Raw genomic sequence first — 27,237 nt, 5'->3', positions numbered from 1 at the left:
CTACTTGAAGAGAGAAGAGAAGAGAAGAGAAGAGAAGAGAAGAGAAGGGAAGGGAAGGGGGAAGGGAAGGGGGAAGGGAAGGGGGAAGGGAAGGGGGAAGGGAAGGGGGAAGGGAAGGGGGAAGGGAAGGGGGAAGGGAAGGGGGAAGGGAAGGGGGAAGGGAAGGGGGAAGGGAAGGGGGAAGGGAAGGGGGAAGGGAAGGGGGAAGGGAAGGGGGAAGGGAAGGGGGAAGGGAAGGGGAAGGGAAGGGGGAAGGGAAGGGGGAAGGGAAGGGGGAAGGGAAGGGGGAAGGGAAGGGGGAAGGGAAGGGGGAAGGGAAGGGGGAAGGGAAGGGGGAAGGGAAGGGAAGGGAAGGAAATGGCAGTGTTTAGGGTGAATTACTAAAGTACATGGAAAACTAAAACCAAAAAAAAAAAAAAAAAAAAAAACCTCGAGAAAACAAACGAAAAAAACTTGTACAGAAAAAAAAGGAATCTTTTTTAAGTATACAGCTTAATTGATAAGAGCAGCATCTACACAGTCACAATAATGTAAACACTGAATATCGTGCTAAACAAAATCCAACGTAATTATTTCGGGAGGCTGGGGCACGAAAGGAGTTTGGGGGTGGTAAGAAGTCAAATCATAATTTCTTTTTTATGTTTATTTTTGAAAGCTAGAGCACGGGCGAGCAGAGGGGCAGGGTGGGGGGTGGGCAGAGGATCTGAAGCAGGCTCAGTGCTGACAGCAGAGAGCCCAATGCAGGGCCAGAACCCAATAAATGTGAGATCATGACCTGAGCTGAAGTCGGGCTCATAACTGACTGAGCCAACCAGGTGCCCCAAAACATAATTTTTAAATTTTATTTCTGAGTAATCTCTACACCCAACGTGAGGCTTGAACTCACAACCCTGGGACTAAGACACACATGCTCCACCGACTTAGCCAGCCAGGTGCCCCGAAACATAATTTCAATAACTGAAAAGCAAGAAGTGGCATTAGAGGTATATCATTTAGAGACATCGAGGTAAACACTCCACCCGCCCCAAACCACCGAAAGTTGGAAGTGGCTGCCTCAGGACAGGGAAAAAGCAGAGGGAAGGAAGGGATGGCAAACAGACTTGTAGAACCATTTGACTTGATGACAAAACTGCTGTCCTGCCCCATCCACCTGCTCTTCACCAAGTCCCCACGCCCCTCAGCCCAGCCCTGCCTGCCAGCCTTACACACACCTGTCTCCACAGGCTGCTCCTGTGTGACTTTCCCCTTACCTTCTGTGTTCCGGTGGCGATGTCTTGCCTATTTATGTGAAAGCACCGTTGTCTTGAATTGGATTTTAAAAACCAAAGACGCATGATGTAATGTACCTTACAACTATTTTGAGTCCTTGTGCAAAGCCACATTCCTGAAGATACCTGCCAGGTGATTTAAGTACAGAAATGGTTTGCATTTTTGCACGGGTGAGCAACAGCTCTTTTGAAAATTGATACACCACTTAAACAGGTCATTTGATACGTTTAACCCTCTCCTGTTTCGTGTGAATAATGTTGGCATTAAACCTTGACACGTTTCTAACGGGTTTCTCTTCAACCCTGTAATCCCATATTTTCACATAGGAGTCAGTTACTCGCTTTAGAAACATACACACATAGACACAAGTTTATGCCATTTCCTAGATGGATTGTATCATGGATTAGTTTGTTTGGGTTTTTAAATGGCTTCTTAGACAAGCAAAAAGTATAAAACGTTTTTTAAAGGTGAAGAATGTTCCCATTTAAAAGTTTTTGCATTCTTAAACTGACCTAACCTGGTAAATGTAGAACGTCTCACAACAGGCTTTTCTGAACACTAATGAATAGAAATCACAGCAGAAATTCTACAAACACATAATGAGAGCCTAAGAAAATGATTTCAAGGAAAATCTCTCCTAAAAAAAACACCACTCTGTTCCTAAGGATTAGGGAGATCACTGTCTGGAATTTCCCACAGCCACCTTCCATCCTCTTTTTCCAACAAAATTTTCCAGCAGATTTCCCAAACAAAATTCAAGGCAGCTCTCTGCCTCCTCTGACCCAAATAACTGGCTCCTTCTTCTCGCCAGAGTCCGCTCTCTTTGCTCACCATACGAGTCATTCTACTTTAAGACAGATAACTTCTCTTTAGAGACTTTCAGTTGCTGCTTGCCGTTGTTAAAGGACCTAAAACCTAAAATATCAAGTTTTGGGGGGCAGATGGTGGAGAATGGTCAATAACTGGTTTTTCAACATCACTTTTGTCAACGGCAACATTTTCTAAAAAATTTCACATGACCACATTGTGTTTACATTTCAATCTTAGCAAAAGTACCAAAGATGAAACACTTCTCAAAGCAACTCATGAAAAGTCACCTAAAAGAAGAGAAAACGGGGGGAATTTTTGTTTTTTCCTCAGAAAGCTCAGTTCAGAAGTAAAGTGCCATCAAATAGCAATACTTTAATAAAACTCCTATTCAAGATAAGCTCAAGTACTGGATATTTCATAAATCTATCAGTTTAGAAGGGCTCTGGGGTATCTGACATGTTAATGTACTAAAGCTACCTGCAAACAAAAGTCAGCATCATAAAAGGAATGAAATAGACCTCTATCTGTGTAGACAGGGAAAGAGCTCTCTGGAGGGTAGGGGGATTACAGAATACCACAGTATGTTACCACTTATGCAAAAGGGGAAGAGACTCCCTGACATGTATGTGCAGATAGGTTTATGTATGTAAATACATTTTAAAAAATCTAGGCAGCCACATCCGCAAATATTAAAACGGTAATGGGGCGCCTGGGTGGCCCAGTCATTTGAGTGTCTTGACTCTTGATTTCAGCTCAAGTCATGAGCCCAGGGGCATGGGAGTGAGCCCCGTGTTGGGCTTTGTGCTGAGTGTGGAGCCTGCTCGGGACTCTCTCGCCCTCTAAAAATAAAAATAAATAAATAGAGCAGGTAGCTCCAGGGAGCTAGGTGGGATTAGAGGGTGAAGGGTAACCAGATCCTTACATTTAGATATTTACATATTATTTACATTTCTTCACAATGGAGCATTCACACCTTAGTTGAGAAATTAAGTAAATGCACTGTGTCTAGGTAGATGGACAAAGTCGTCCTGTATATTCAGTTCATTCTCTAATTTACCATTTGAGCAACTTCTGGGATGCTAACAAGATATTTTGATTATACTCTTAAAAAAAAAAAAGGACATTTCCAGTACATGTGCAAGAAGAGACCAGGCTGGGGAGGGGGGCGGGAGAGCTGGCTTTACCAGCCAGTTGTCTAGACTGCTGAGCTACTCTTCACTCTAAGTCAGCTTGTGATGATCTGGAAGCAAACTATCCAGGATTTTCTTCACCACCACTCAGCTGGGTTCCAGGCAACCACCGTCAGTCCAAGTCCTAGGGCTGACGCTCCCCCCTTGGGAAAACACGCTCTGGTTACACTTGGTTATTAACCCCACTTCTTTCTCTGTTCTTTGGAGAACCAAACATTTTCATTATTCTATTTTTAGTCTGTGTAACTCGTGGCTCCACAAAACCTACCGTTAAAGTATCTCAACTTCTTAGTACAGCAAGCATAACCCCTTGCATCAAAGCAAAGGATACAAATGGGGCGGTATTTGGGAGCAAGCAGACTGTGGGGAGTTGGCTTCAGTCTTGCAGTGGCTGTGGAGACCCGTGCAGGAGAGAAAACAGCATCTTAAAGCATCTCCCACTCCATGACTGGCATTACAAAGGCTGGAAGCCCACAGAAATGCTATCTATGTACAGAAGAACCTCTCATTGGTCTAAACAGGGCCGTCTTTAGAATTACAAGATAATTTTTTTAATAGCCATTCAAGTCTTACATAAAGGCTCATACCAGAGGTTTTGAAGATAAATGAAAGCACAAAGCCTTTATTGAATTGCAGATTATGAATAATAAGCCCAATGGTAAGCACTGGGGGCAGATGTGCATAGAAATGCAATTTATAAAATTTTCGAGGCAAACAATTGATGTCTTTGAAGAAATCGTCGTGAGCTTTAAAAAAAAAAAAAAAAAAAAAAAGCAAAAAGCGAGCTTCCAGGTGTGCAATTCATAGTATTGGTAACTGGTGCCCAGCGATAATGACCTCAGGAAATGTCGAGATTTCATAAACCATTTGTATCAAATCTCTTTTTCTGGTAAATTCCTTAGTGCCTCTGCAGCGGTAACTAGACAAGAGTGGAAAGCTTTCAAGATGACTCAAACCTCCAGCACCTCACAGGAGTCCACATTTCTTAACACAGAAGGCAATGCTGATCAAGGGAGGAAATAAACGAAAAGGTTATTAAAAACAAACACTGGCGGGCCAAACTTCTAAATATATACATCTATGTATATTTCACTAAAAGATGTTTATCTCCATAGCCCTTCACGTTTTATATCCAGAAACTATACTTTCACCACACTGTGCGATAAGACAGTGCTTTTTAGTGGTGAGTGCAGTGAACACTTTGATACTCTTGTAATAAGTCTTTGGAATATTTTAGGATTATAGGACTTTCAAGAGACTCTTTTTTAAAAAGTGACTCCTTAAAATTTAAATATGGAAAAACCAGAGCAGGAGCTTCCATTTTGGAGATTTCAGTTTAGGGACAAAGAGACAGGTTATGACAGACTGCAACCAAATATAAAAGGTAATCACAAAATGATTTAGGCAACAGCCACGAACTGCACAGAACCCAAGTTGAAAGGGGAGATAAATTTCAACTCAAAGAATCTGGCTGATAACCAATAAATAATTTCATTCTCTTTGGAAGGTACAGGTCACTAATCCATGAGAGACAGCTTCACCAAGTCACTGGCTTCGGCAGTTTCTCCTAGGCCTCTGTCTCCCCTCCCCACCCACCACATGATTCTGGTAATGCCCAGCTTGTGAGACTTCACAAGCTCTCATTATTACAGCATCTTGAAGGTAAAACAACACTCCTAACAAATTTATCCAGACTGTTTTCTTAGCGGAGACCTGGCCTGTAATCAGGCCACATGGAAACTGCTGCTTTGACCAGGAGTCAAGGCCGTGTAGAATCACGGAGACTTATGTTAGAATGCAAAAATAAAGAAAATACCAACAAACACTTTCGCTGAAAATACACAAATTAAGAGACTGTCTGTTATTGTCTGTTCTTAGCGATACGGCTAACATTTCTCTCAGCAAATCCTGGAGATTCCTCAAGTTCATAACCACCAAAGGGGATGTGCTATCTCCATCTGTCTGGTTCAGTCTCTTCTACGGTGTTCCCTCCTTCTGGCTAGTAGACTGTGGACTAGGTTACACTTAATAGGGCATACACTTAAGTAGAAAATGTAAAGGCCAAATACTTAAAATCAAAACCCTGCCTAAGAGTAAAACAAACATTAGCAGTGTATTAACTGAAAAACTGCCCTTAAGTAAATATTTAATTCTGGATGTCAAATACATCCGCAGAGTTTATATAAAGCAATTCTTCTGCTTAATTCTGTCAACATTCAATTTATACAGATATTTAGGTCATTATCTTTGATGGAAAAAAAAAAAAAAAGGTGCTCAAGGCATAAAGTTAAAACAGCTCACAAGAAGACGGTAAAGAACAAGGCTTCTGGGTCACATCAAGTTTCCGAGCCACGCAAGTAACTTCCACGGTCAACTCGGACTAGTTTCTCAGTTATGTTAAATATCAAGTAGCGTATTAAAATTTGTTCTTTTAATGTTCATTCCGCCCATAAATATTTTGATAAAATAGAGTCTTGAGGTTCAGAAGCTGAGGCAAGATACAGACATCACTTCCAAGAACTGCTTTTACACATCTTTGTTCCCACTGTGATGCTGCACCATTCTCTAAATACGTCACTAGATGAATTAGGTCACTGATGAAAATTAGGATAAAGAGTAACTATTAAATATAACTTCCTACTCAATTAAGTTCAATAGAGCCATTTATGGAATATTTTCCTCACAAAATACTTGATGAGAATGTTACTCTCCACTAACCGAAGTCAGTTAAATGAGCTCAGAGAGCAAGAACTGATGGGTAAGAATAAACTCTTCTAATCATTAATTTAACATTTCAATATTTATCACAGGAAAATTAGGAATGTCTTTTTTTTTATATGTTACCACTTAGTTCTTGAAAAGTTAATTGAGAAGCAACCAATCTCCTATCAACATTCCTAGTCAGTGACTGAAACACTAAGAGATCAACAGCATGTAATAATCAAAGGAACTGATCAGTTTTGAACTGTACATCCACATTAAAATAAAATTGAAATGTAACTATGAACAAAAAAAAAATCAACAAAACTTATCAATAATACCCAATAATGGTGATTTCTAGGGACTTCTACAGAGCAACCTTGATAACTACATCCTAGTCAGTGGGGACGTCTTTGCAATGAACACATTGCAGTAAGAGGGCCCTGCAGCTCACCGTGGCCATCCGCTCTCCTGGCAGGCCTACAGCTCTGGAAACCCCAAACACGAGTCCATAGGTTAAGACAAACACAACTCACACTAACCATGACACAGGGGAGGGAACGAGAAAACACATGGAGGTACGAGACTTCAGAGGAGAAAGACTATTAGTAACGCTCTCCCTCGCATGCATGTTTTTACCCTGTGAAGACTTTACCCAGGAATATCTGGAGCCAGAGCAAATAATCCAAGTATTAATGACAGGCTCAAAATGCAAGTAAAAGTAAAACACACTCAAAATAGGACAAAAAAAAAAAAAAAAAAAAAAAAAAAAAAAAAGGCTGTTGAAGCCTGGAGGGCAACTGTATGTAAAACCAGTAGATCCTGAGAGCAAAGCTAGATTTGAAAACCACATGCAACATCTCCAAACAAGACAAAGACGCTAAAAACCAGGCTCCTTCCCGGACACCTCAAAACTGCAGGAAAAAATGCATTTACCTTTGTCATCAAAACATAACCATTCAGGTTTTATGCTGACGTGTCTATGACCCATCAACACTTCTGAAAACCAGTACTGAAATGTTTATCAGAACTTTTCAAGGAGCTCCAACACCGACCAGGCACACATACATGACTCCCCGAGAAATGTCACCACAGTGAGGCAGAATTGGTGAAATCCCACTCTACAAGTACGAGCAAAGGAAGGTTATGACTCATGAGTATGGATGGACTGTAATATTTAAATGAAACATTTCTGATATACTCACAAAATCTTCATAGAAAGTATTAAAACTCAAAAGAGAAAAAAAGACAGGAGTCAAATACAGAGATGAAATGTACAAAACAAATGAGCAGGCAAACTAAAAGTTCTTGAAAGTATTTTACTTCAGATTGAAAAATGAACAGCTTCCACACTGTTCATTGCAAGATACACAGTATTCACGAATACAATGCTGGTCATTTGAGGATATGTACACACCTCAATTTCTCCTTCATGCTTTTTCTTTTAGAAAGATACTGTTTACCAAAAAGAAACTTCAGCAGTACAGGAAAAACTATTTTCCCAATAAATTTACGAAAACCTAAGATTCCCAATGGAATCAAGATTATCTTCCCGCTACCACCACCTTAATATAATCACATGCTTATTGGAACGCTAATATCTGCACCCTAAGAGTACATTTACTTTCAACAATGAGGGTGATTCTTAAAACAAAACAAAACAAAACAAAACAAAACTTCAGTGTGGTAAATGTAACAATGGATCTCTGCAAGTATTAAGTGTCTGAAATAGGCAGCTAATACTGGATTTAATATCATTTTATAAATAATTGTTCCCTTAGCAGTAAACATAAGTCTACACATTCACAATAGTCCTAGAAAATAAATACTGTGATTAAGCACAATATGTTATGACAAACTAGTTTCAAAACACAAAAGCTCAACATCTTGATAAAAATTCTGATCAGAATAAAATGTGACTCTAAAATTTAAAACATTGTCAAAATAACATCACATTTAAAATTTTCCACGATTTACACAAGTATCATGAGTTTCCAGTTGGGGAACACATTTTCCCATTGTGAATTAAAATACGAACATATTGAAAACTGTCAATTTCAGTGATAACATCAGTTTTGGTCTTACTTTAGCATTATTTTCTTTATAAAAAGTTGCACTAAGTGTCCATTAATGGTCTGATTGGTCTTCAGTATTTCATAAATGTATATAAAAGAAATTCCTAAAAGCCAATAGTACTTTATATGTATATATATAAAAGAATCTCATTTCCCAAATGGCTGTAATTAACAGAGCCACATACACTGATGCTAAACACAAGAGCCTTCACATTGAAAGAGAGCATTTTCAGAAATGTCACTTACATCCTATTATATTCAACATTCCCGAGTTTCAGACTCAACATGTGATGGGTAACAGAATTATACATCTCATTTGCGCTCAAAGCTGACCACAACCAAAATTTACAGTATGATTGAAACAAGCCAATGTTTTAAAAAGTTTTAATTAAAGATAACAATTCCATGGAAGGAGAGGATAAAGAATGGGATGACAAGAAGTATTTGGTCTTAATAAGGCAATACAAAATAGATCCATTATCAAAGACCATTTAATTTTTAAAGATCAACAATACCAAAAGCATAAAGTGGAGTATAAGAAAATAGTTTTTTATAAGTATGATTTAATTAAAGCTGTTTACAGTTATTCTCTCCCACAGTAGTTAAGCATGGATTTAGAAAAGAAGAAGAGACGAGAGAACCAAGCACACGCTGCACACAGGGTTGGGAGCCAGCATGCAAAGTCTGTGGGACTCGGGGTTTCACCGCAACAGGAATGGGACCAGACGCGGGCGGCCTTTTTTTTTTTTTTTTTTCCCCTAATAGGAAGAAAAACAAAACAAAACAAGACTGCAAAGGAAACAAACACAAAGTCATGTAATTGCCCATTGCCCAAGACGACAGCACTATAGAAAACAGTTGCAAGTTAATTCTTAGAGATGACTAGAGCTTTTCAGTGTTTACACAAAAGTACATAGTACGTTTTTTTCTTTTTTTCTTTCTTTCTTTTTTTTCTTTTTTCTTTTCTTTTTTTCTTTTTTTTTTCTTTTTTTTTTACAAAATAAAACGTCATTTGCCACCATAAACCTTTTCTTTAGAGGAAAAATTTTTGCAGCAGGTCACAAGGGTTCTAGAGTAAGTCATTTCAATGCTGAGGAAAACAAATTGAGTAATAGAACTAATCACTTCCCTATATATGGATGTTAAGATGACAATTCAGATTATTTTTGAAACTAATCCTGAGAAAAATCTGTTTACAATTTAAACAGTAATGTTATGTAAAAAGTATTAACAAATCCACTATTACAAATATCAATTTCCTATATGGTCATCTATATATACACACAATAAAATGGTAAATATATGCAAAAATATTAAAAAAAAAAAAAAAAGAAAACATGCACAGATCACTTTCCCCTTTGGAATCTGGACTTCCTATAAGATACTTTTGTTTTCTTTCCCCACCCCATCCTCTGAAATTGGTTTTTGTTCCTATCACCCTACCCACACTGAATATTATTCCCTATAACTCTGCATAAAGCCAATGAGAAATATATTTATTTTACATTCAAGCTTTAAATCTTAAAATGACCCTGTTGTAGCATATGACTTATCAAATGAGCAGCCTTTTTTTTTTCCCCCTTTTTTGCTTGCTTTTTGTTTTTGCAGTTGTCAGTCTTCATGATCCATTCCGTGGCGAGCTGGGAAAAAACGCAGTTGCTAAATCAAAGTCTGAACAGTGTAAGGCTCCCGAGCGCCAGGAGTCCCTATCCAACTGTCCTGAGCATGAGACCATTGCACACAGAAGACAGTCCATCGCACAACGCCGACTATCTACAAAGGTCTGAGAGGGGAGCATCCCTCTTGTGTTTCCTCTTTTTGCCATGGTAATACTGATTATTTGATTTGCCTTGATGCTGTTTGTTTGTCATCAAGGAACCATGGCTTGTTTGAGTTGTACCTTGGAAGCCTTTGCTGGAAGAACGAAAGAGCCTTGCTGATCCATGCTGCAGAGAAAGAAAGCGGTCAAAGAGACATCAGTATTGTGAATTCAGCGGAGCACTCACTAAGACCTGACTCAGGGAGCTTTCAAATGAGGAATATGCCAAGTTACCCTGCAGGCAAAAAACGATACTTCAGGGATTCACTCTCCTGAGCTCTAAAACTTTTGTTTCTTTTTTTTAATGGAAACACTGGAAAACACAGACCATTGCCTTCTTTGCCTTGCCCTCTTCCCTCTTCAGAGTACATGGAATGTGAAACTTTTCTCAAGGAACCTATCCATCAATATACCACATAATAAACAGCATTACCGAAGAAGCTCTTAGACACAAAGGTGTGCTGCCAGGTCAGGGGTCATCACGGCCCCCTGATCACGGTCAGGTCATGGTCATCTTACATCCTGCTATCACCTGTCACTTAATTGCTGTTTCTAAATGGATGTGTGTTTGGTGCACATGACCAAGGCTGTATAGGTAAAGTGGATTCTGGGAGTCAGACATGAGGTGACCAACGTAACAGTCCATCTCTACTCCAAGAGGCCTTCCCCAGGGTCTCCACCGTACTGAGAAAGGGTGAGATGGCCTTGGGTCAGAGCCCAGTATGAAATGGCTTCTTTCCTCATTTTGATTCCTTACTCATGATTAATAAAATTTTAGACAACTACAAAACTGAAAATAGAGTATTCTCTGTGGCCTAAGTCAAAGCTGATGTTCATCGACAGCTGACCCACTATCTGATCATTTCAACACAAGGAACTAGGTACTGAATATTAAAATATAAAAAAGGTGAGGGTGCCTGGGTGGCTCAGTCGGTTGGGCGTCTGACTCCAGCTCAGGTCATGATCTCGCAGTCCATGGGTTCGAGCCCCGCGTCGGGCTCTAGGCTGACAGCTCGGAGCCTGGAGCCTGCTTCTGATTCTGTGTCTCCCTGATTCTCTGCCCCTCCCCTGCTTGCTCTCTTTCTCTCTCTCTCTCTCAAAAATAAATAAACATTAAAAAATTATTTTAATATCAAAAAGGTAAATAAACATTAAACATAAAGAAAAGAAAATATAAAAGAAGGATATATTACTCCCAGATGTGCACAACATTGCCATGAGGTCATGCAAAAGCTTATAGTGGGCTTACTTCAAGTACAACTGAATCTTTTAAAAACTCAGTGCAATTGTTTAAATGCTGAATCTGTACTAAGGTGGGGTGGCCGGGACGTCTTATGAGGACCAGTCGCTAAATGCCCACAAAGGTTTACATTACAGTGGCGTCTCATAATGATCTTCAGGACACCCTGTTACAGGAAGCATTGTGCTTTGGAACCTCTTAGAACAAAACAGGTTTGTTCTTCCAACCTAGAGTTTTCTTCAAATCCACAATGTGTATATATATTCACGCTTGAGAAATTCTAAATAGTCTGTATTGAATATGAACAATTAAAAACACACAAATTCCACACACCTGAGATTTGTTGGTGCTGTTGGAGGTGTTACTGGTCTGGGTGCTCTGCATTTTCCCAACCGCCTGGGATGATTCCAAGGACACATCCTGCGACCCTACCCGGTTCCCAGTGGACGGACGGCAGAGCAGCTGTTTCGGGGTTTTGCATGGTGTCGCATCAGAATCCTAACATAAGTCATATGAGTTATTATGTGACGTATTAGTAATTCGGATATTCATCTTTTAGACTAAATGTAGCCATTTGGGAGTTAAGGGAAGCACCTTGACAAATTGACAAAATTAACCGCTTGAGTTGTCTCCACAAATTTCCCTCCAAACATCTTAAGTGGCTTATTTTATCAGAAGATTTCTGTTCGTTGTTAAATCTATTGTCTAGACCTGACCTTGTTAATAAGCCTGGAAGGGGCTCACAGAGGTCCAAGTTTATCTGCACCTCCACTGATAGGAAATGAACCACAGTACAGTGCAAAGAGCACGGCAAAGATAAGGCCCCAGGTCCCGGACTCAACGTCTTCAACCAAATACAAAACGACTGATTCAAAAGGCTCAATTTCTGTGCGTCTGTGATAAACAATCAGTGAGTGCTCCAACCGAACACCCCGCGTGGTTAAGAACTTCCCGGAGACGATGGGCTGAGCCCCACCTGTTTCTGGGCTGCCTGGGACACAACTGTGCTACTTCTCTGCTCAGGTCTACCCTTCACCTTCACACTCATAGTCCCTAAAGCTCGCTCTTGAGGCTGTCTTTGTGTCTGCCCCACTGTGTCTGTGACCTCTAGCTCAGCTCCGTCCTCTAGAACTCTCCCCTAGGAAGGAAAAAGGCACGCAGGTAGATGGTGCATATGAGGATTCATGATTCCATTATGATCCGTGGTCATCGCCAACAACATAAAATGATGTCCCTTCCACAGTTAGATTAATCTATATGTCACAGACTTAATAAAGTCAAAATTCAAATAATGGGTAAGCCCATTTTATATCTCAAGGAAGCACACTCACAATTAACCCTGATGAGGAACAGTAACTGTAGGTATAACTGTAAGTTAGAGTCAGAAAGCAGAGGTGGGGCTGCCGAGGGATTCGGGGAGGGAGGAATGGTTAGAGGTGGCTGATGGGTTTCTTTCAGGAGCGATGGCAATATACTGGACTTAGTGGCAATGGCTGCACAACACTGAATATACTGAAAACCACTGAACTGTGTATTTTAAAATAGTGAACTTTATGTTATGTGAATTATACCTCAACTTAAAAAAATTCAATCAAGAAGTTCAAAAACATTACTGAGTGGAAGAAGCCCTACACAAAGGAGTATACATGATAATGATTCCACTTATGTGAAATTCTGGAACAGGCCAAACTAATCTGTGGTATTAGAAAATCTTAAGAGTGGTTACCTCTGGGGTGGAATTCGGGACTGACTGGAAAGCATCATGAAGGACCTCTCTGGGATGATGGTAACAGGCTGTACTTTGTTATAGTTGGGGTCACACATGTGCACACAGTGTTAACATTCACTGATGCACAATTTAGATTTCTTTGTACGTCAATTTTGTATCAAAAGAAAAAACGAACCAAATACTGAATGCTGGTCAGTGATGAGCACACTAGAGCATTTTAGGGGAAGTGTACCGATGTTTGTAGTTTACTTTGAAATGTATCAAAGGATAAGATGAATTAGTGGATAGAAGGATGGATGGATGGCTAGCTATGGGATAAGTACGTAACATGTTAATGGCAGAGTCTAATGGCGATGTATACGGATGTTCCCTAAAATTCTCTCACTTTTGCTGTATGCTTCAAAATTTTAATCCAATGTTGGGGACATGTACAATCAATAAAGTTATTAAAATTTCCCAGTAATAAATAAGAAAAGGAATTAAGTTTAGCCCTCTAGACAGCTATCCCCCCAACAGAACTCCTAAGCATAGGTTCAGAAAAGCCACGTCCTCATACTTACGACATCACTAGAGCTGGACTGTGTGGCAGAAGAGGAAGACACTGGACCTGATGAAGAGTTTGAAGAGTGTTTACTAAGAGATTCCGAAGTTTTACTTCTACATTTTCCAAGGGCTTCATTTTCTTCAGATAGATTATTATTACATTTATCTAACTGCTGAGTATCTACTATCAAGGTAACACCATTTCCTGAAAGAGTGGCAAAAGATTGGAAAACGTTTCTTCCCATTAAACACACACAACACAGAAGAGCCACTAATGCTCGGTCAATCAATCAATGAAAAACTCTTACCATTGCATGAAGGCTCAGGCCTATTCTGCAAGCCCCACTGTTTTGATATCCAATCTCTGTACGTGGCAACTTCGTCCGTTACTCTAATTATTCTACCTAATATGCTGCATGCGTTTAAAGAAAAAAGAGAGTACGTTAATTCGGAGATATGAAGCCACAACCAATTTTGACCCAAAGGGCTGTCTTTAGTTAAGCCTTTACCTCTCCGTTTCATTGTTGGGATAGTATTTCGCTATTGGTGATACAGCATGACTCAAAACAACATAGGCATAATCAAAGGCCTGTTTCACTTGCATGGCCCCATATGAACTCCTTCCAACATCATTACCTTTAAAAGAAACATATATAGAAGATAGTAAGCGTGACCAGTGCTTAATAAGAACTAAATGTGCACAGGCCCTCTTCCAGAAGAGCAAAGGCAATTGCTTTCCTTATACAGTTGCACAAAGAATCTGGGCAGGGCGGGTGGCCATCCCCACAACTCCCCAGGCTCTCAATGTGTGTATCCTGCAGTAAGTACATTATGGCATATAAATTGCCTCAATGTATTCTGGCCCCACAGGGACTATCTCACATACAGTCATGCAAACAAAGGAGTTAACTGCCTGCTCTCTCCTAAGAGTGAAACCAAGCTAAATGAGACATCCCTGTCTTTTGTTTCTATTAGCTATCTAAATATCTCCAGCACTAAATTATAAGCTCCTGAAGCAAGGAGCATCTTGCTGAAAATCTTTGTGCCCTTTACGTAGAGAAGCTTCCTGATAAACATTTCCTCCATGAATGAACACACAGAACTATTAAGGTTTATAATATGGCACAATAAGCCAGAGAAGGGCCCCTAGATGACTACTCTCTTAACTCCCTTTCCTTAATCATTTTCAAAGTTAACACAGTGAAGCAAACGACTAAAAGCATCTCCACTGAAGTCTGGTAATACAGAATCTAAATATCCTACAATGATAGCAAGAAAAAATACTGCCCAGAAAAACTAGGATACAAGCAAACAAACACAACCCCATGACAGCAAGGAAGGAATCTGCTGTTCCCTTTCAAGCCACCATGAAGCTGGAAAAGGCACAGGGAGACTGTGCAAAATTAAAAGAGGAAAGAAGGGGCTCAAAAGGAAAACAGTCTCTTTGAACCCTTCTGCTCATCATTTCTGAGCGGTATTACCATGTTTATGGCCTCTTAGGGTTTCAGGAACCTCGCTCAAAGCCCTGACTGATAATGGGCTAAAATCAGGGTCAACAAGGTCACGACAAAGAAGAAAAAGGCCTGCAAACTGGAGACGCGCACAAGCCACCCAAACCAACAGCTAGTATCTATACTCCTTTGCCTCTCAGGGCCAAATGGCCTCTACTCCCAGCTCACTGGGAGTATGCAGCGTGTTTTTCTGGCGTGTGTGTTGTGTTTTCATGTTTTCTTGCAAGATATTTTGAGGAAAAATAATGAGTACAATTAGAAGTTAATCTTTTATTTTCACCTAAAGAGAGTTGTGGAGGGGCGCCTGGGTGGCTCAGTCGGTTAAGCACCCGACTTTAGCTCAGGTCATGATCTCACGGCTTGTGAGTTCAAGCCCCACATCAGGCTCTGTGCTGACAGCCTTGGAGCCCGGAGGCTGCTTTGGATTCTGTCCCCCTCTCTCTCTCTGCCCCTCCCCCGTTTGCACTCTGTCTCTGTCTCTCAAAAATGAATAAATGTAATAAATGTTTAAAAAAAAAAAAAACCTATAAAGAAAGAGAGAGAGAGAGAGAGAGAGAGAGAGTGAGTTGTGGGGCTTTTAAAAAATATTTATTTATTTATTTAAGTAATCCCTACACCCAACATGGGGCTCGAACTCCTGACCCCAAGATCAAGTCATACGCTCCACCTACTAAGCCAGCCAGGTGCCCCTCTTCTAAAAAGAGTTTAAAGTACAACAGTGGCAATGCCCTTTCTTTGAATGCCCACAAATTTACCTAATTTCAATACCTGGTTGTAAAGGATCTTCAATATAAAGCATCGATGGCCTGTAGCCATCAAGCATATTTTTCTGTACTTCATCTTTGGCCACATACGAACCACCATCCTTTATCCGGATGCCAGTCTTTAAATAATTGAAGTGTCGTCCATATAATTCAAAAAATTCTATTAAAAGAACACCATAGTTTGTATTGGGGATGCAAGCATCTTCCCTGGGATGTAACTAAAACCAGGAAAAAAAAAAAAAAAGAAATTATATTGGATTTTCTCTCAATTATCAAGGTGGGTAAAATAAGAGACAACCTCACTTCTATAAAACAATACTATTAGAATTCTGGTTAGGCTAGCAGCCAACAGGGAACTGGAGTAACGGCAGGCTGTACTGCTTCAGACAACAGTAAAGCCCCACTGGTACAGAACTGGTGGGGGACAATTTATTTACAAAATTCAAGGCTGAATTTCACAGCTGCCCTAGGATGCTAACAGGGCTGGCTTGGCCCAAAACGTCAGGGAATCATTCTGACTCATGAGCGGAGTCGGGCCGTTGACAGCACTGCGGCTCATGAACACATTCACAGACAACATTAAGACTTCTAAATCACTCCACCCAGATAGCAGATCTCCATTCCAGCTAAAATTCCAAGATTTGTTGCTTAGAAGATACTATTTTTGACATTTATACTACCACTTACACTTACAAAAAGCACGCCATACCTATGCATGTTAAAATTTCAGTGAAAATTCTTAAAACCACTAGAACATATGGGGTTAAAAACAAACCAAAAATTATTTCCTGAGATTTAAAAATAGTTATTTATAAAATTATAAAGAGTCCCACTTTAAAGTGAAAAGTCATATAAGTAATTAAGGGAAGCATTCCAATTAGAGCTTGATTTAAATTTTTTTCCAAAATGATTTCCTGATGGATTAATTTTATTTTAGTGTACACGAGGCATGATATATAATCATACAACTTACCTGAAGGAAACTGACTGCCATTAAAAAGAGACTATAAGAACCAATTCCACCTGTAAATACTTCATTAAGGTCCCTCTGTAATAAGAATTGTTTCAATACTAAAACCAAGTACGGTAATACAGGATATTTCTGAAAAAGAAAAGTGTATTTTCAGTGAATTCCTACATCAGTAATCGTGCTAAGCATCAACAGGAGCATAAACTGGGTCCTTATATTAACAGACTTTAGTGGAGATATCCAACACACTTAATTTTCTATTTTAAGAGCAAGCCATAAAAAAGTAAGCTATAAATAATTAAGGATTTTCTCCTCACAACGAAGGATCTAAAACATGTAGATGTAAATAATGGCATCCAAGCACTCACTATGGGACAGAAACACTAGCAATATATATTTGATGACACTGATCTATGGCCATTACCATATGATAATTCACTTGTAAACAGGTTAACACCAACAGTACACAACAATTCTCAACTTGTAAAGTACTACATCAGTGGGATTTTAAAGAATCACTTTTCTTAGGTGGCCCTCCACCAAACAGACCAGGGTCCTTCAGAGGACGGTGCACAGCCCAGGAGCAGGGGCACTCAGGGTCCTGCCTGCCGCCTTCCATGTGGGCAGGTGACCACGCTTTACAGAGATGGTGAGGACACCTGAGCTGGCAAACATGAAGAGTGGGAGTCCATCCTTCGCTCATGCACATACTCATTAAGTGCTCTCCACCAGCCAGGCCCTAGCTAAGGACGCTGAGGGGAATACAGCAGGCCCAAACATCTAGAAAGAAGTCTTAACAGCCATTACCGAGGAGTGGTAGAATTACTAGTGACTTGTAGTTTGTTCTCGACACTCTGAACACATACTGGTACTGCTTCCAAAAGAAAAAAGTCTCTACTTTTGCAAATCATGTCAAAGTCGGCAAGCATGAGAAATAACTACAAATCTATGGAGAAATAATCATTTTTTTTTTTAATTTTTTTTACGTTTATTTATTTTTGAGACAGAGAGAGACAGAGCATGAACGGGGGAGGGTCAGAGAGAGGGAGACACAGAATCTGAAACAGGCTCCAGGCTCTGAGCCATCAGCACAGAGCCCGATGCGGGGCTCGAACTCACAGACTGCGAGATCGTGACCTGAGCCGAAGTCGGCCGCTTAACCGACTGAGCCACCCAGGCGCCCCGAGAAATAATCATTTTTAAACGTTATGGTTGAAGTTATAAATAGTCTCTTTAAAGAACAATCAGGCACATTTCCAACAGAATTTGATCTGCATGTATCCTTTGACTGTGAAATTCCACTTCCAGAATCTTCCTACAAACATTTTACAAGTGTAAAGAAAGATGGCAGGTATGGAAGGATGTTCAAGCACTTTCTACAATAGCAAAAAACCCTAGAAACATCACTAGAGGAATGCTACACAAAGCATGACATGTGCTGACAAAAGACTATTGTGTCGTCAAGGAAAAGAATGAAGGAAACCTCTCTGTGCTGATACATTAAGTATAAGACAATGTGTACACAGCATGCTATTCCTTTTGCTAAAAATTTCAAGAGGATAAACAAGCAAAAAAGAGGATGACTGGGGTGCCTGGGTGGCTCAGTCAGTTAAGTGTCTGACTTCGGCTCAGGTCATGATCTCACAGTTTGTGAGTTCGAGCCCCATGTCAGGCTCTGTGCTGACAGCTTGGAGCCTGGAGCCTGGTTCAGACTCTGTGTCTCCCTCTCTCTCTGCCCCTCCCCCAATAGCACGCGTACTCCCTCTTGCTCTCTCTCTTAAATAAACATTTTTAATGTTTTTTAAAAAATTAAAAAAAAAAAAAAGAAGGTTGATGATGGCAAATCCCATGAAACCGATCTAAGCATATAAGGTATAAAGTGACTTGCTTTTCGTTTTCCTTTGATAGTGGTAAATTTTCTATCATGCACATTATTCTCAATTTTAAAAAGGTTTCCTTTCTGGGAAAAAGAAAATTTACATACACCCAACACCTCCAAAAAGAGTGGGATTATGGACAGTATTTTTCTTTTTCTGCTTTTCTATACTCTGCACATTTACATGAGAATATAATGTTTACAACATGACAAAGTAGTTAAATTTATTTCTTACATGAGGAGAAAAAGGTGAATCTGTAGAGTTGATAAAAGTATTGTGAACGGACAGAAAAGACATTCTACATAAACCAAAGCAGTTAACATTTTTAGCTTAATGAGAAAAAGGCTGATACGTCTAAGCACATGAATGCTTTGAAGATGTTGACAAATTCTACCCCATCTTGACAGAACCAATGAAAACAGACATTCTATCACTTCAAGACAAAGCCAGGAAACCTGCAGGAACTACCTTACAGGTGATTTGGGGGCCTACGGAGGTGCTTCACCTAAACTCTTAAGAGATTAAAGCAGATGACAAGAATCAACCGTTTGGCACGATTTCAGCCCTTGTCTCCCTAAAAGGAAGGATCTAGAGCAGAGAAGTTCTTCAAAACGCTTTCCCAACCCTTAACCTTAAGTCACGTTATAAATTACTGATTATTACAAGCAGATTCAAGGAAAGTAAAACCATCCCACAGAAAAGAGGCAATTGTCAGCAATACACATAAGTATAGTTTAGCAATGCATATCAGGACACCACGACAGAATCACAAAGCAAAACTCCACTCCTAGTAGTTTCACTGCGTAAACACTATGCATTCTCTGACCTTGGTAAAGTCTTTGATGAGGTCAGCTGCTCGCACGCCATTCTGTACATTAAAGCTGATATCAACTTTCACTTCAGTAAAAGAATCTGTCAATTTAATAATAGGTACCTAAAAGAGAAGAAAGGCAAAATTAAAATATGTGGACCAAGTTAAATAACACACCAGGGGATGGGAAAGGTTACCAGACTTGAGGTCTTGACTTCCTTATAAGGACAGAAAAACTCTTGAGTGTTCTGATTACTACGTACTACACAGTCTGCTTGGTCTTCTAGATACTTCACATATTTAGCACGGAGCCTCATACAATGTATATTATCATTTCTATTGGTTGAGAATTTCGAAATCAGGTAACAAAAAACCTTTCTCAACCTTTTGTACTTTGGACCTTTCTCAACATTTTGTACTTTGGACAACAGTTTCCAACTCGGTCCTTATGATTAATGTCAGGTGTATCGGCAAATTGTTCCTAATAAGAAATCTGCTCTCTTAAGTCTGTTAATTATTGGTATTATTGGTCAGTTTTGCAAACAGCCCATAAAACAACCTACCAAGAGAAGTTAAAACCTGAGAATTATTCTCAAATAAAAAATCACTGGATGGTTTATAGAAGATATTAGAAATTCTCTTAAAAAAAAAAAAAAGGCTTGGGGCACCTGGGTGGCTCAGTCAGTTAAGCTTTCAACTCTTGATTTCGGCTCAGGCCATGTCTTGCGGTGGTGGGATCAAGCCACATGTTGGGCTCCATGCTAAGCTTGGAGCCTGCTTGGGATTCTGTTTCTCTCCTTCTCTCTCTGCCCCTCCCCCCTCCACCAAAATAAATAAATAAACTTTTTTTTTAATTTTATTTAAAAAAAGGCTCTATTTGCACTGTGTATTAGAAAACTCAGGTCAGCAAACTCTATGTACAGAACTGGGTTTTCAAATTAATAGCTTTTTATAAGCTGTTTTGTTCTAAGAAAACTTAATATACGAAACTCCGAACTTCTAAAATAGATAAATTTATTTCCATAATGAGCATCTATGAAAGTTTTTTAATGGCCATTCTAAGATAAGAGTTAAAATATCGAGTTGCTTCATCTACAAAATTTCAATTACAGCTGACCCTTGAACAACACAGGTTTAAACTGCATGGCTCCTCTTTTACACAATTTTACACAATACTGTACTGTATTTTCCTTATGATTTTCTTAACATTTTCTTTCCTCTAGCTTACTTTATTGTAAGAATATAGTAGTATATGATATGTATAACATACAAAATATGTGCTAATCAACTATTTATGTTATCAGTAATCCAGTCAACAGAAAGCTCTTAGCGGTTAAATTTTTGGAGGGTCCAAAGTTACATGTGGATTTTTACCAGTGTGGGGAGTTGGGTCCCCTAACCCCCATGTTGTTCAAGGGTCAGCTGTATGAAGAATTTTTTAAGGACACAAAGTAAGAGAGGACAGCAACATCCTCTGTGTGACTATAAACTGTTAAATAGATATCCAAATTTTTATTTACACTTCTTAAATATAAATACACTTAGGGGCGCCTGGGTGGCTCAGTCGGTTAAGCGGCCGACTTCGGCTCAGGTCATGATCTCACGGTCCGTGAGTTTGAGCCCCGCGTCGGGCTCTGTGCTGACAGCTCAGAGCCTGGAGCCTGTTTCCGATTCTGTGTCTCCCTCTCTCTGACCCTCTCCCGTTCATGCTCTGTCTCTCTCTGTCTCAAAAATAAACGTTAAAAAAAAAACTTAAAAAAAAAATAAATAAATATAAATACACTTATATTTAAAAACTCTACAGTATTATGTATGATAAAATGGAGTACTATATTTTAAAGAAATATATAACCACAACGACTTCATCTGTTTCACACAAGGTAGTGTGATCATTAATGAAACCAAAGAATCATTCACTGAGAATCCAACTATGCTCTCCAAAACTAAATTTTAATTTTGTAAGCTTCATGCATAAGTAACTAGAGATTTTAAGATGAAATGCTAGAAGAACTTACAGTTGCTTTGTCTAGAACTTTGACCGAATCCTCATCTGCAACTTTATGTTTCCGGAGAGCTTCTTCCAGGGTCCAGAGGGGAAGGTTCTCCCACTTCCCAAATACCACAAGATCAATGTCACTGGACACAGAACACACACACGAAAGTTGTTTGAAGAAGAAACTGTACCTGTTTTCACTTGCATTCGGGCTTACTTACAGACTTCAAAGTGCAATTAAAACCTATTTCTCACACTGCCCAATGAAGACTAAATGTGTTGTTCGTAGTTTTTTAGAGCAGAAGTGGAGGGTGGGGACTTTAACAACCTCCTCCTCCTAGTTGTTTCACAAAAGCCAGGCCTCAAGAAATGGTGATTCTGAAAGAAGTTAAAACCTCAAAAAATACCAGTGAACGTTTCCTGTTCATAAAGGTTTCTGGGACTAAAAAACTTAAGACGTTCTTACATGGATGAGATTAACTAATTAACTCTGATTTAGATTATTAAGTGTAAAAAGCAAGTTGCAAATGGTTTATCTAGGATGCTACCATCTGTGTAAAAAAAGGAAGAAAACATACACACATTTCCTTTTCTAGGTACAAAATGTTCCTGGAAGGATGTGCAAGAAACTGGTACCAAGGAGCAGGGGACAGAGGTGGGATCCACACTTTTCATTGTAATTTTTTGTGCCCTTTTCAATATGAACTATGTGAATATACTGCCTATTCATAAAATTCAATTAAATTTTTTAGAGTGACACAGGGTTTTGCTGAAAGTCAGAATCTAAATAAGGAAAAATATTCATGAACTCAAAGTTGAATACTTTATGGCCTCTGTAGGCCTACGACAGCAATGGGCAGAATAGAAATTGCGAGGATCCATCCACATCAACACATTTTTTGTTTTTAATTTGGGTAAAGTAGATCAAATCAAGCTCAAATAAAAAATCATGATGGATGCCTATAGTTAAAATCATACTGTACTGCACACTCAAAATTTTGTTAGGAGGTTAAATCTTACATTAAGCGTTCTTACCACAACAAAAGCAAAAACAAATACATGATGAAATTTCAGTTTGTAGAAAACAGGTATTTACACTTTGGGGAAGCCTTATCATCCCCAAAAGGTCCTGCCCTGCCCCAGACTTCAGGGCCATGACTGCCGTGATTGAAGAAGACTAAAATTAATAAGGGACCTTCCTCAGAGAAGCTCTGGGTCAGGATGTGGGAACAAATCTAATAGTAGGAGTTCGCAATAAGAAATGACAGACCGGCCATTCCAGAGTAAATGCGGCTTTACAGTATAATCGGGTGTTTTGCCAGAATATTACATCAACCTCTGTGTTAGTGGGTTACGTTACAGAAGTGAACAGGCAGGGTAGTTCATTGTTAACTGATTCCATTTGCTACATGTTCCCTTTACATCTGACAGGATACAGATATCAGTTTGAGAAGATCATCTGAAGTGATGTTCTACCCCCAAGGTAATTCAAATAAAATACAGATAAAATGAATTTTCATTCTGTAAATCTGTTTTGTTCCTACTCGCCTACATTCAACAGCCAAAATGAACACATTCTAGAAAAGGGCACAATATCCTGAAAGCTTCATAAATGTACTAACCTAGTAGGTAAATACAGGCCAGTTTTAAAACTTCCAAATATCTGGACCTGAAATAGAAAAAAATTATTATATTAAGGTATTTATCAGATGAAAAGCCACCATGCTTTAGAGAAAGGTTGGTTTTTTGCTCCCCTCTATTGGTATTTTTTGGTACTACAAGGGCACTTTTTAATAACACCATGCTTTCATGAAGCAGGAATACTGTATCTCATAGGCAGACATTAGGAATATAGTTTAAATTTATAAGGTTAAAAGAACAAACGTACAGACTGAAACAGAAAACTCTCAAAAGTAATATTCAAGTTACTCATGCTCCCTTGTAATCTAGAGACATGTTCGACAAATCCTTAATTTTGATTCCCTAAGCAGGACTCTTGTCATGGGTTACTGAGTTAGGGTCAGACTACTTCAGCTGCAGGCCAGCTCCATGCAGAGCACCAGGCAGTGTCATCCCAACAAGAAGCTGTGGCATAAAACTAGACACATCCTAACCCAACCGTGGAGAAGAGTGGAAGATTCAGTGTAGGCGAGTAATTGCAATAAAGGATGAATGGTGCAAAAGCTCAGCCTCTGAGGTGAGACGCACCCAGGAACCTAATCACAGCTACATGTTTCTCACCTGTAAACAAAAATATGGTTAAAACCCCCCACCTCTAAAGGAGGAAGACTCATTTAAATCAGGGTTTCTCAACCTCAGCACTACTGACATTCAGGGCAGATAACTTCATGAGGGACTGTTCTGTGCATTGTAGGATGTTTAGTATCAGCCTTGGCCTCTACTCACTATATGCCAGGAGCACCTCACCAGTCAATGATAATCAAAAATGTCTCCAACATCGGCAAGTGACCCCTGGGTGGCAAACTCACCCCCCAGCTGAGAGCTACTGATTTGGATCACATAGGAGAATCATTGTGAACACACAGAAGCTGCTCAATAAAATATTAGTGTCCTCTCCTCTTCCCTTTACCTACAGTATCTCATTTAAAGCTTTTCTGTTTTGCCACCTGGACAAAAGAAACTTCCCTGGCTTCCCCTTTATCATCCCAAGACAAAGTCTAAAGAAAAGCCATTTAACACAGAGTAACAGATTCTAATTTCTTTGAATGAATAAAACTGTAGAACAGGCCCTCAAAAAAACCTCTAAAAAGTATTTAGTTTCAACAAGAACCACAAATAAGCAAAGAGGAAATCCTGGGCAAGAGTCCTACTCACTAGGTGGGTCTGCACGGGGAGACAAGGAGGGGCCAGAAAGAAGAAAGAAGGAGTGTCAAGATAGGAAAACAGACTGATGCCTGCATTAGCCTAAGAAAACGAGCTTCTTATGACCTAAGAGATTCCCACGTGACATTTTCATTCAGCTATGAACACTTACAACGGTAGGCTGGAACAAAACAGTAATGGGATTTTGATCTATCAGATCCAAAAACACAGCTACTACAAAAAAAGGCCTGCCTTGTCTGTCTTCTCTTTGTACTAATGCTTCCTAAATATAGTTTACCTCTAGTCTTGCTCTTCAGCACTGCAAAGAAATAGTTTTAACTAAGTCATCCGATTCACTGCAAATAATTAGGAGGCCCAAAATTCTTTTTTTTTTTTTAATATGAAATTTATTGTCAAATTGGTTTCCATGCAACACCCAGTGCTCATCCCAACAGGTGCCAGGAGGCCCCAGATTCTAAAGGCTAGAGAAGACTATCGCCCCTAAGTGTACAGACGCCTGCACGTGGGCTCTGAGACACCAACACGTGCCCTCCCCCGCTACGGACAGGGATGTTGCCCTCAGCACGCAGCAACCAGACAGATACTCACGTCAGCGCTGGGCCAGAGCTCCTTAATCACGCTCTCGATCCTGTTCACCACCTCCATCCGCATCTTTTCTTCCTCCGGTCTCGGAGACATGTATTCATAAAAATCACTGATTTCTTCATGCAGACTGAAGGGGGAAAAAAAAGCAGAAAAGCTAATGTGGGCAGGGCCAGTCTAATGAGAAATCACTATCTTAAATAACCTTATCTAATTAAGTCTTATGACTCCGCTGATGACTTTATGTTCATAGATTTCTACCTAAATGTTAATGCTATAACTGATGCTAGCCTAAAGTGGGAATATACAGAATTTAATAGAAACTGCCAAAATAGTTACATAAAAGAAGAAGTTCCAATAAGTCTTACCAGCCGCTCTCATAGCATTTATTATCTGCCTGTGCAGAACCTTGCCGGGTGTATGCATGCTGGTGATTTAAAAAAAATTTTAAATGTAATACGTAAGGCCTGGCCTCTGCCTTTATACTTCCAATCCAGCAGACACACACAGAAGCCAGATGACACAGGCAAGCTTCCTGGCCATGGGGACCGGCCATCTTACCCCTCTATAATCCATTCCTCACAGGAACAAAACAGCCTATCTTTTGTAATGTTTGCTTAGTGAATCAAGAGTCAGATGAACAGGAGAGTCAGTGAGCATCAGCAAAGACCTGAAAAGAATGGCTGGCGGACAAGGCTCCATGGAGGAGCTAAACACTCCCCGAGACCAAGAGGAACAAGGCTCATCCAGGAGGCACTGAGCAAAGTGGACAGGCTGAGGACAACAGAGGAGGGAGAGAAGCCACCAAGGAATGCAGGCACCTGACCACAGTAGGCTCGGACTTTCCTAGGGGAACAAGGAGCTACTTCAATGTTTCTGAGAAGAACCAGGGAAAGACTGACTTCGAAAACGCAGCGTTTTAAGAAGATTCATCTGGCACCCGTGCAAACAATGGACTGGCAAAGAGACAAGACTGGATGCAGAGAGTAGTCCATAAATTACTGCAACTGCAGAAGGGCTGGATGAAGGCCTAAGGGAGGTGCTGGAAAGGAATGGGCTCCAGAGACATCACACACACACACACACACACACACACACACACACACACACGCAATGGCTGGGCTGCAGAGCTCAACCAACAGTAGGAAAAAGGGAGGGAGGAAGGGTGCCTGTGAGTGCTGAAGCCTGACAGGCTGGGGAATCAACGAACAAGATGAAAGGAAAAACCAATGAGGCTGGCTACGGAGTTGAAGGCAGTCAATTAATACCAGAGGACAGAAGAAAATGAAGGCAGCAGGTACAGCTCTGAGCAGTGACCTCTGGGAGAGAAAGCGAGGATGAAATGGAGGGAGATCTGCTAAACTTGTGTTGAATGGGGGCGACCCGGGAGGCCGGCTCCAGGGGCAGGCCTCACAGAGAGGGTTTCCTCTAGTACAACTCTGGTGGGCCAGGAGGCCAGGAGAAAAGCACTTAACAGCAATGGCTGCCAAGTGCCTGGAAGCAAGAGGGGCACCCTGGGGAGGGGGGTGGCCACGTAGGGTGGCCTTGTAGTAACACAGTCTTGAAGGATCCCGGTCTAGAGCAGCTACAGGATACACAGCAAGCTGGAAACACCAGGAAACTAAAAATGGTTTTGAGGAAGGGAAAAAAAAAAGATGTCTAATTCCCAACCCCCACTTGGCTATAACATTTTAAACATGGCCAAGTAAGCAATCAACAGTTTCTGCTTCTTCTAATGTTTTATTTTTAGGCTAACAGTCAAAAAACCTTGAGTTCTAGACTCAGGCTTTGCCTGAGGGCAGTTGTGTTCCTTCAAAAAGTGCCTGGCGCTTCCCAGCCTCGGTGTCCACAGGCACAAACTAGGGGCTGGGAACCAGGATCCTTTTCAGGCCTTAATGTCAAAACCTGGGCCATTCAGTAAGGAATGATTTGTAGCAGTGTTCTGCATGCATACTATGCAATACTGCAGAAAAACTGGGTTTTAAAACTCCAGAGAGTCCTACACATGAATCCAGAGACTCCCAGTGGGGTCGACTCTTCCCAGGTACGCTTTTGGGTACCTTAGGATCTTCACCTTCTGATTTTCTGTAAGGGTTATCCCCTTTTCTCTAAGGTATCCCTTTCAGCTTTTTTTTTTTTTTCTCCCTTTCAGCTTCTTGAAGACAACAGCTAAAATAATCAGCGTAGAAAGTTCAGAGCTTGCACTGCTCTTCTGCATGGGTCTTTGGAAGGATGAGGACCACAGAGAAAAAGGAAAACAAACAGATTTCTTCTTATCTAACTGGATCGTTTGCTATAAATGATCAAAGCGTATTTGTGGTTCAAAAGCACTAGGGGATACTTCCATTTTAACCAATGAGGAAAAAGACCTCCTAAATGTGACTGTACCTACTCCACAGAGGCCCACTTCCCGTTTCTAAATATAGACGAAAAATACGTAGCCCAACTTCCAGTTAATCTTCAAATCACAAGAAACTGAATAAGGATTTATTCTCTAAACATTACTGAGT

At 40.2% G+C, this 27,237-nt stretch overlaps 1 protein-coding gene across 7 annotated transcripts in view; it reads right to left on the bottom strand.

Annotated features, from left to right (window-relative positions):
* Positions 1-3,862: 3,862 nt before the first annotated feature.
* Positions 3,863-27,237, bottom strand: part of TENT4B (terminal nucleotidyltransferase 4B) — a 76,979-nt gene continuing 53,604 nt past the window's right edge. For 3 of the 7 annotated variants that reach the window (XM_042918144.1, XM_042918145.1, XM_042918148.1), the window contains 11 exons: positions 24,734-24,857; positions 22,924-22,970; positions 21,324-21,444; positions 19,324-19,431; positions 16,624-16,752; positions 15,655-15,868; positions 13,885-14,011; positions 13,684-13,787; positions 13,393-13,580; positions 11,437-11,601; positions 7,275-9,990 (listed from right to left, as the gene is read on the bottom strand). In XM_042918144.1, coding sequence (XP_042774078.1) covers positions 9,814-9,990; positions 11,437-11,601; positions 13,393-13,580; positions 13,684-13,787; positions 13,885-14,011; positions 15,655-15,868; positions 16,624-16,752; positions 19,324-19,431; positions 21,324-21,444; positions 22,924-22,970; positions 24,734-24,857 — 1,504 coding nt within the window. In that variant the 3' untranslated portion in view covers positions 7,275-9,813. Of the gene's footprint in view, positions 4,273-7,274; positions 9,991-11,436; positions 11,602-13,392; positions 13,581-13,683; positions 13,788-13,884; positions 14,012-15,654; positions 15,869-16,623; positions 16,753-19,323; positions 19,432-21,323; positions 21,445-22,923; positions 22,971-24,733; positions 24,858-27,237 lie in introns of those variants that run through there. The other 4 variants (XM_042918150.1, XM_042918146.1, XM_042918147.1 and 1 more) reach the window with 4 other exon arrangements.

Source organism: Panthera leo, chromosome E2 (genome assembly GCF_018350215.1).
Source record: "Panthera leo isolate Ple1 chromosome E2, P.leo_Ple1_pat1.1, whole genome shotgun sequence".
Lineage (NCBI taxonomy): Eukaryota > Metazoa > Chordata > Mammalia > Carnivora > Felidae > Panthera > Panthera leo.
Note: the sequence above shows the minus strand (reverse complement) of the source record. Positions and strands in the feature narration are given on the sequence as shown.